The sequence below is a fragment of the Cheilinus undulatus genome, linkage group 3, assembly GCF_018320785.1.
Source record: "Cheilinus undulatus linkage group 3, ASM1832078v1, whole genome shotgun sequence".
Taxonomy (NCBI): domain Eukaryota; kingdom Metazoa; phylum Chordata; class Actinopteri; order Labriformes; family Labridae; genus Cheilinus; species Cheilinus undulatus.
Genome location: NC_054867.1, coordinates 37,867,578 through 37,877,652, shown reverse-complemented (window position 1 = coordinate 37,877,652; position 10,075 = coordinate 37,867,578). Strand labels below are relative to the sequence as shown.

Here is a 10,075-nt window from a genome sequence, read left to right as displayed (position 1 = left end):
TTTTATTTAAACTGTTTCTTAAATATATTTATTGTACAGTTACAATAATGCAGTATAAAAAGCAAACGTTTGAGTTTATACAGCGTTTCAATCACAGGAAATACATGTAGCTCCTTAACCCAGACACTAGAGGGCAGTAGTTTTGCTTTTTGGCAACATCTGATCCTGCAGAAGGATTTCTAGCTTTACATCTTGGGGCCACAATCAGTTTAAAATTCTTTACAAATGGACATTTAAACACCAGTTAACACAAACATAGAAGCTGCCGTTTTTAGCTTATTGTGTTGGTCATCGATGAGAGGAACGGTTAGTAACATGCTGTCTTAAGGTCAGGTTGAACCACGTGCATATTAGAAGGCCTGTCAAGGCAAACAAGAATACAAAAACCAGACTTGTTAATGTAAGAAGCCCTTTCACAGCAGTGAAAATGCCCATCTGTTTGGCCAGAGTTTCAGCTGATGAGGACAAACCAGACTGACTTTACTGTGTAGGAAAAATGATATCAGGCCCTGTTAGTTAGGTGTTCAGTGATGTATATAGAGTTGAGAGAAAAAAGCTGCCAATTTTGGGGTGTTGTATGTTGTTGTTTTGGATCTGTGTATATATGGCCAGTTGATTTTTGATTTGAAACATGTAATCCAAAATCAAGAGACAAGCTGATTCCCCGATTACAGTTTAAAAAAATGGAAACCAAAACATGGGGAAAAATGTTCCCTTGACCCAGACAGTTCACATAAAATTAGGAATAAAAAGGTTAAAAAAAATGAACTGTTGTGCATTTTCAGTTTCCCATTTTCTGTTTTTCAAAAAAGAATTGGGGAAAAAGAAACCAGTTCATTTTACATCCTATTGTTTTTACATTTTGATTGAAAAAGTACGTTGAAAGAACAGAACAATGGAACTGTTTTCCTTTGTAAAACAGCTTGTTTTACATCTTATTGTTTGTACCCTTGGATCAAAAAGGGCTTGTCTGTTCTGAGGCTGCCAAAATGAGATATGCAAATATTGTCTTAAACCATGGTAAAGCAGTTATTAAGAAGTTTGTACAAAGGTTTTTTTGATAGGTGAAGCATGCATAGGCCTTTTTTGGGTTTAATCAGTGAAACTATCAAATTCTGTGTTGATATTTGATGGCAGTGTGCCACTTTTTCTTCTTTCTTGGGTCCTGGGGGGGCTCCAAGGAAAAATGGTAGGGAAACGCTGTCCTACAGATTAACACATCCTAGATTGAATAGTAAGTAGACTATCTGCCGTGGCCTCCACTTCTTCTGTTTCAAAAGCTCATGAGGGCTGATATCATCAGAAGCATGTGCTTTCTGATTGTCTTGTAACTTTTATCTTTACATCTACCAGTAATCTTTCTCAAACTAATCACGTGTGATTAATTACAAAGTATATAATTAATTGTATTAATATTTTTATTGACTGACAGCACTAATCACTAGTGTTATGTTCTTTGGTCTTCGGTTTTTGATCAGAAGCTCAAGAACAAGATGAAAAACTTGTGAGTTTCTAATTCTTTCAATTCTTTTGGGAAAACAACAGTTTTTTTTTCTTTTCCTGATTTAATTTGAACTGTCTGAAGGCTGAGAGCTCTTTTTTCTATTATTTCCCCCATTTTTAAACAGTAATAGGAAAACAGCTTGTTTCTTGATTTTGCATTTCTCATTCTGAATTCAAAAATTGGTTGCTGTTTGTACATTTAGCCAAGATAAGATGTTATTCTTGTCTTCTTCTGAACAACCTTTTTCGCAGCTTTGTGATTTTCTTATCTAGCAATACTTTGGAGTGTATGTTGTATATTTCCAAGTTTCCTAGATCGCCTTTATCTTATTTCTGAGAAATTGCATGGCCAGAGTGTGGTTCATAAGACTAAGAGCAGAAAACTACTGATGTTTTATAATCTGTTACTGTGATATCTACTTTGCTGTGTGTCCCCTTCATTCACATGCCTTTAGCTTTTATTTCATAAAATTTAAATGTCTGGCAGCAAATTTAAGATAAGTTTGGATGAAGGAATGCGTCATTCTGATCGCACTTTTCAACAAGCATGTTCAGAAAGAGGCTTTCAAGCTGGTATTGCATTTAATTTAACACTGCAACACTTTTAAAAAAAGCCTCAAAGAACTGGGCTGTTGTCCTCTGGCCTCATTACACAACCGCACATCCTGTACCAGAGCAGACAGATTGCCTTTTCTTTGTACTTGTGTTATTCTTTTGTTATCTGTGTTTCAATGCTTGTACATGATCAGCTACAGTACATTCTACCATCAATAAGCTTTTTGAGGTTCAAATAGATTAGCGCCACCTTATTAGGAACGTCAGCACCTTTAAATTATACAATCTCATGTTTTAAAAATTTGTTCATTTTACAATATCACATATTTACATTGATCTTTGAACACAGGAGTAAAAAATGAAAAAATCCATGTTACAAATATAAATTAAGATGTAAACAACACAAGAATGTAAACAATATTGTCTTTGAAGAATACTTGCTGTAAAAAAAAGTAATATTCAGTGCATAACTTTTTTAAAGTAAACTAAAGTATGACACGTGGTCAGGAGGAAAATCCATAAATGAAGTGCAAGCAACATCAACAATCTATATTTTTAAATTAAAAATGCCCTGATAGGAGTTTACAATAATGTCCTTCATATGAAATGCTGAGAAATAACATGACACATTTTGATAACGGGATTAAAAACACAAACTGACACAAAAGATGACGGTCAGGCAGATGGCCTGTCACTGAGGAGTCATTTTAAGTGTTTTTGCTTAATTGATCTCAAGCCAGTTTCAATCAGGATCCATCCACTCTGCTTGTTCTGTTTCAGCTTCACGTCACTGTGATGCATTTATCCCAAAAGGAACAAGATATTCTGTTGTAAATTTCCAGGGTGAAGAATTTGCTTTTAGTTCTTGCTTGTGGTAAAAGAAGCAGGCCTTCATTTCCTGCCTCTGTGTAACGTCCCTGATCGTGACTGTGGATTATTAGATCTTTCAGAGCAAAAGGGGCATTCACAGGCTGGATCTGTAGTGGTTTGAGGAGGATGAGGTGTTGCATTTTCACCAGTTGGATGGAGGTTGGCTCGGTTCTGCGCTGCCTGAATGGTCCAGCTCTGCACTGTCACAGTCTGAGTCGTCATACAGGCCCTGGTGTTTAGGAAAAAGGAGATTAGCAGAGTTGAAACAGCTTCAGTGTTGACTCCTAACTTCTATCTAAGCAACTGCTTTAAGCAGTGATTCTCAAATGGCGTAGAGGCAAGTTTTGGGAACCTGTGCAACCATACATTGTCACTAAAATTATAGAATCACTAAAGATGCTACAGCAAATTTTAAAGAGGCTATTTTGCATGTATATGAATGTGGTGTGCCTTGAGCAAAAAAGTTTGAAACCACTGGCTTAAAGCATTTATTAGATTAATCTGTCATGCCCCTATTTATCAGTTTATATCACGTTTACTGCTTTCATTCACTATTTTCAGCCTACCTCATAATTGTTGTCATTACTGGCTAGCTGGGTCTTCACTTGTCGGAGAATAGCTTCCTTCTCTGACAGCCCGTCGGAGCCGAGCTGGGTTGGGTCGGACGGGTCAGCTGGAATCTCGGAGCCCTGAGAAAGCAGGTCGTCACTCTTGTCGTCCAGTCGCTCGTCGGTGTTGGTGCTTACAACATCCGGAGTGCCGCTGTGGGAGTGGTCTGTGGTGTTCCCCTCCTCGCCATCTGAGACCGACAGGTTCTCTGAGCTGAAGGTGGAGAGGGACTGGCACTTTGTCATGCTCACAGTCCGCCTGAGTGGGAATATAAAAGGATACAGAGAATATAGAGGAGACTGAGAAACTTTTCCTGATTGAACTGCATCACTGCCTTTCAAGAATAATTCATGGGTTTAAAAGCATTGAGAGATGAAACAGTATGCAAACCCAAGATGTTGAAGGAGCAGTTTTACTGGTCAAAAAAAGAAATAGGACAGTATTCATGTACAAGACAGCAAATATCTCAAAGATTTGGCATGACAGAAGGAAGATTAAAGATTTCAAAATGTGAATATCAGCTCGGGTTTAATAGATGAAAGTCTGTATTTATGTACCATGCATCTTTGGGAATTAAGGATGTTTTCTTGTGTTGAGTGATAGATGCACATACTGTGCCGATAGAAAATATTCATCCCCTTGGGTGTTTTATAAATCAATCATGGTCACTGTTATCAGGTTTAATTTGACTTTTTTTTCTTTTACAAAAATCTCAGTGAAAATTGATTTATTCGATGTAACGTCAATTAATTGAAAATATGTAATGTAAAATAAGTGACTGCATAAATACTCACCCCCTTTAAAATAACTGACCTAATTCAACAAAGGTCCAGTAAATTGGTGCTAGTAGTCTCACAACTAGTGAAAAGGGGATCAGCTGAGTGCAGTGAATGTGTCTCAAGTGATTGCAGTATAAAGACACCTGTGTCTGGAAGGTCCAGTCACTCAATCAGTACTCCTGGCTACCATTACACCATGAAGATAAAAGAACACTCCAAGCAACAAAGAGAAAAGTTTCTTGAAAAATATTAGTCATGGGATGGATACAACAAAAATTCCAAGGCACATAACATCCCCCGGTGTTCAGTTAAATCCAGCATCATGGAATGGAAAGAATACTGCACAACTGTAAATCTGTCTAGATCAGGCCGTCCTCACAAACTGAAAGACTGTGCAAGAAGGAGACAACTCTGAAGGAGTTACAAGCTTCAGCAGCAGAAATGGGAGAGACTCTGCATACAACAACTGTTGCCTGGGTTCTTCACCAGTCAAAGCTTTATGGAAGAGTGATAAGAGAGAGGCAGTGTTGAAGAAAACTCCTTAAATCTCTACTAGAGGTTACCAAAAGGCATGTGGGAGACTCCATGGCCAAGTGGAAGAAAGTTATATGGTCCATTGAGACCAAAATAGTGTTTTTTGGCCTTCAGACAAGACACTATGTTTGACAGATACCAAATCCCCACTGTAAAACATGGTGGGGGCAGCATCATGCTTTGGGGATGCTTCTCAGTAGCTGGCCCTGGAAGGCTTGTAAACGTAGAGGGTAAAATGAATGGGGCAAAATCTTATCCAATCTACAAGAGAACTACTGCTTGGGAGAGGATTTATTTTCCAGCAAGACAACGGCCCGAAGCATACAGTGAACGCTGCACATAAATGGTGTCAAGTCAACAAGGTCAATGTTCTAGTGTGGGTGAGTCAAAGCCCGGACCTCAGTCCAATAGAGAATTTGTGACTTGACTTGAAAAGGGTTGTCCATGCCTGGTCCTCGTGCAACCTTACAGAGCTTGAGCAGTTTTACAAAGAGGAATGGAGTAAAATTGCAGTGTCCAGATGGGCAAGCCTGAGACTTCTACACACAGACTTGGTGCTGTGATTGTAGCAAAGGGTGCATCTACTAAATACTGAAGGGGTGAGTATTTACACAACTACTGATTTTACATTACATATTTTATTTAACTGACATTACTTTGTTGAAACTTTGTTGAAAGAGTGTTTTTTTAAAGAGTTTTTGTCAAAAAAAAACAAAACAAAACAAATCATAATGGCCAAGCTTGATTTATTAAATCAATAAAAGGGTAAAACATCCAAGTGGGTGAAAACTTTTTATAAGCACTGTATGAACAGATAGCAACATAAGACTTTTAGTTTAATAGTTCTCCTACCGTCTCCTTGGCATCTCTACTTCACTGTCCACCTCTCCTTCTTCTTCCTCTGATGACAGTCCACGTCTCTGTGGGTAAATGTACAGTACGTATGAAACCAAGGCTTTTCCTTGTGTCAGTGAAATCATAAAATCATGGGAACGTACTGTACTTGGTACTAAGAGGGGATTTTGGAGACAGAATCATCAATGCTTTTTGATGATATTCATACAAGCAAGCAAGAGCAATCATGTATCTTACCCCAGCTGACACAAATTAGACAGATGTAGTTAAACTACTGATATAGTAAATCAACTTTACATAAGAGGCAGTAATGGACTAAGTTAGTGGCTTTCAGTTAACCAGAAAACAGAGTCTTTCAATTTTGGCCTCCTGCACTGATAAAATGAATCTAAATCAACAAATAAAACAGATAAATATACCTGTATATCTGTAGTCCTACATTCTTGCCAGTTATGACAAAACAGAAGTAGTTATGAAGACCAGAACATTCATCTTTGCTCCCTGAAAGTGCCTCTCCTGGTCTGCTTCCAGACTTCTAAGTGGTCTACAATTTTTAAAATAGTATTAAAAAAATAGTGGGTCTGACTTCAGCTTATTGACTGTATTTAAAGTCCTTAACTGGATTTCAATAAAGGAAGTTCAAGACAAAAACACTGCTCCTTCTGTTTCAAATCAGCTTCGAAATTTCATTGGAAGTTATTTTAAGCAGCTTTGACGCAAGCACATATCACAATAGACACAGCATATGATGCGGAGCTGGATTTAAATTGTTTCTTTCCTTGCACTCTAAAGCCTTTATAACAGTGCTACCAAATGTTGGAAGAGAAAAGATCTTTATCCTCATGAGGCACTACACCTGTTTACATAAAGGTGGAAAGGGATTTTTGCTCAAGAAGGCTGCTTGTAAAATCTCTCACCTGGCTGCGTGTGACTGCTGCCCTGTAGAGCAGTGCAGCAGGAGTGAGACGTTGACTTCTGGGTGAGCGTGTGATCACTGCCCCCTCCTCCTTCTCCTCTCCATCGTGGGACACACGGGGGTTCCCAAGCACAGACGTCCTCCCTGCGGCTGCCCCTCTCCCACACGGAGAGTCCGGGCTGCTGGAGAACGGGATAGAAGCTGCATCTTCACTGGGCGTGTCACTGCGTGGAGGTGTATCTGCCAAGTCATCAGTCCCCGCACCCACATCTGGCCCTTCCTGAGCCCCTTCAGTCCTACTCTCCCCCAGACCGGCTGAGGCGCTCTGACTCCCTGCTCTGTCCAGCCCTGGCCTGAGCTGCCCCTTCCTCCGACCCTCAGCCTCTAAAGTGGTTGAAATGAGATCTGGACTTGAGGAGTACATCTTTTTGAGCAGTAGATCGTGCTGTAGACCCCTGAGGGCTGCACTTGGATCAAGGTGCTGCTTGCTGCTGGGAACAGAGGTGGTGGAGTTAACCATTGCCAATGAAGAGGAGAGAGTGGCCTTCAGCTGAGCCAAGTCCCCGCTGCTGCCTTTACCAGCCTTCCTGTAGCGGGGTTTTCCTCTGCGTGAGCGACCAGGGGAGGTAGAGCCCTTGTTGGGGATTGTGACCTGGGTCATGGAAGAGTCCAGTTTGGGGAGGATGACCTCTGACTTTAGGAGGTCTGGCCTGGAAAAGAGAGAATTTGGTGAGATATATTCATTCTTTATTCTGAACAATCCCTTCAAAATAAAGCACCCTAGGCTGATTATATTTAATATTCTTGTTGTTGAGAAAAATATTTAAAATATTTAATCCAGTCATGTTAATCCATCTTTAAGACCTACACTTTATCTGTAGTCCTCATCTTAACACACAACTTAAAACATGAAAACTGTAGTTTAAGTGAGTTAACTTGTTTACCTTTAATGTTTAAATGCATTTATGCATTGGCATGTTGGACTTTGGTTAACTTCCTTTTTTTTAAGCTTTCTGTTAAATCTACAGCTAAAATTTTGTTTGAGATGGTCAACTTAGCTTAGGCAAAAATATAGTTTTGTTTAACTTTTAAACTAGCAAGCAATGAATAAGCTAAAATATGTTGGTTTTTTCCTGCTAGCCATCTCGTTAGCTAAAGCCTTTTATTTATGTTTTGTTGGCTAACTATTCCAAAGTTTGCTTATATTAACCTTTATCGTTGTATTTCTTGTTTGTCAGTCTAACTTGGATTACTGTTGCATTTGTGTATCATTCAAGGCTTTCAGTAAAAACTTGTAAATTTGTTAAAGCTAGCCAACTAAACTTGGGCTGAACTATATTTTTGTTTTATTTTTGTTTTATTTTTGTATTATTTTTCAGAAACTAGCAAGCAAAGAAAAAGCTAGCATAACCAGTTGCAGTGTTGTTTTCTGCTAGTAGTCTTAGCTTAAGCTAAATCACTTTGTTGTATTTTAGCTAACTATTAAAAACTTGGTATATATTGCCACTAATGTTGTATATATTAGCTTGTAAGTCTATTTTGGATTAAAATTTTGTGTTCATGTATTTTTCCTAGCTAGTAGTAAATGCTATTGCTTTGTTGTATTAGCTAGATAACTAAATTTAGACTAAACAACAGTTTTGTTTAATTTAGAAACTCGCAAGCAAAGAAAAAGCTAAAACACGCACTTGAACATTATTTTTATTTGTTAGTCTACTTATTAGCTAAATCAATTTACTTCTTTCTTTTTAGCCAACTATTCCAAAGGTAAGCATATATTTACAGCACTTTTATTGTTTTATTTATTAGCTTGTATGATAAACTTGGATTCAACAGTTGTGCTTATGTATTTTTCTTGCAATCAGTTAAAAACTATGGCTAAATTATTGTACTGTTGTATAAGCAGGCCAACTACACCTTGGCTACAAGTTTGTTGTTTTGTTTTGTTTTGTTTTTTTTTACTATTAGCTTATAAGTTTAACTTGGATTAAACTGTTCCAACCGTTTTTTTTCACAAGCTATCGGTAAAAACCATTGTACTGTTGTGTAAGCTGCCCAGCTAAACTAAAAGTAAAATATACTTTTGTTTAATTCAGAATCTAGAGGGCAAAAAAACTTAAATATGCTGTTGCACTGTTATTTTTATCTGCTAGCAGTCTACGTTAGCTAAATCACTTTATTTTTCAGTTGTTAGCCAACTATCAAAAAGTTAGCTTGTATTTATCTCTATTATTGTATTTATTAACCTGTATGTTTAACTTGGATGAAATTTTTTTCCCTAGCTATAAGTAAAAACTATAGCTAAACTACTGTACCATTGCATTAGCTAAGGTAAACATGGGCTTGACTATAGTTTTGTTTAATTCACAAACTAGCAAGCAAAGAATAAGCAAAAATGAACAACTTCATTATTCTAAATCAGTTAGCAGGCTTAACTTAAGCTAAATTGATATATTTCTTGTATGTTTTAACTTTTGAAATGTATCTAAACTGTTGTAAGTTTGTATTGTTAGCTAGCTAACCTAACCTCAGCTGAAGTTTGTTCTGACACATATGTATGCTAGTTAACTTAGATTTAAATACACCATTTTACTATTTTATGGTGGTGTTGTTCTTGTTGTTTGTGAGTTTAATTTCTCTAACTTACTTTTGGTGTCTAAGGGTTTTTTTCTATTATTTACAGCAGCCGGTAGCATTGATTCAAACTAAACTACAACATCCGTGTTGTAAATGAACATAGCACCTACTTTAGGGATGTTGATGATTTCAATAATTAGATGGCAAAAGGAACATTTTAATGGCAAAGGGGAATTCACAGTATCACTCTTTAGTATTTGTTGATAAGGGGTCAATACATTAAACAGGGTCTTGATGCTGATGAAAATTTCAGTAACTGCTTGCTGTCTTACCTCTTACTGTGTGATGGTAGTTTCTGAGGTACGTTGCGTTTCTTCATGAGTTTCTCCATGGAGTTGGAGGAGGCTGATTGTCTGGAGCTGTGGTGCTTGAAGCAGCCTGGGTACTTCTTGTCCAGTGACTGCTCCCTCCTGATGTTTAAACATAAAGCCAACATTCGATTAATGGATGTCGATGGGTACTTAACATGGTATGAGAGAGCACTTTCGTACATGCAATGGCTCTGTGTGTGACTGGATGTAATGACCATCTACTCAACAATACTGATTAACCTCTTCATCACAAAAGCCCTGCATAACCAGTTCTGATGAGTGAAGCTATTAGCACAAAGCACTTGTACAGCTACAAACCTTGTTTTCCTAGTGTAACAGACTGGTTTGCATGCTTGCTTGATGGTGTTATTGCATCTGTAACATACATGGGACTTGAAAATGTCTCTCTAAAAACAGCCGTTGCAAAAGCTAACAGTGGTTCAATATTAATTTAAAGAAGTATTCTAAAATGTTCATAGATGCAAGCTGTCTCTTAAGCCTGTTTT

The 10,075-nt window shown here is 37.8% G+C and overlaps 1 protein-coding gene across 3 annotated transcripts in view; it reads right to left on the bottom strand.

Moving 5' to 3' along the window:
• Positions 1–147: 147 nt before the first annotated feature.
• Positions 148–10,075, bottom strand: part of LOC121528178 (mitogen-activated protein kinase kinase kinase 12-like) — a 43,637-nt gene continuing 33,709 nt past the window's right edge. For all 3 annotated transcript variants that reach the window (XM_041815457.1, XM_041815465.1, XM_041815474.1), the window contains exons 10-14: positions 9,531–9,668; positions 6,623–7,331; positions 5,703–5,770; positions 3,495–3,795; positions 148–3,157 (exon numbers count right to left, since the gene is read on the bottom strand). In XM_041815457.1, coding sequence (XP_041671391.1) covers positions 3,071–3,157; positions 3,495–3,795; positions 5,703–5,770; positions 6,623–7,331; positions 9,531–9,668 — 1,303 coding nt within the window. In that variant the 3' untranslated portion in view covers positions 148–3,070. The remainder of the gene's footprint in view (positions 3,158–3,494; positions 3,796–5,702; positions 5,771–6,622; positions 7,332–9,530; positions 9,669–10,075) is intronic.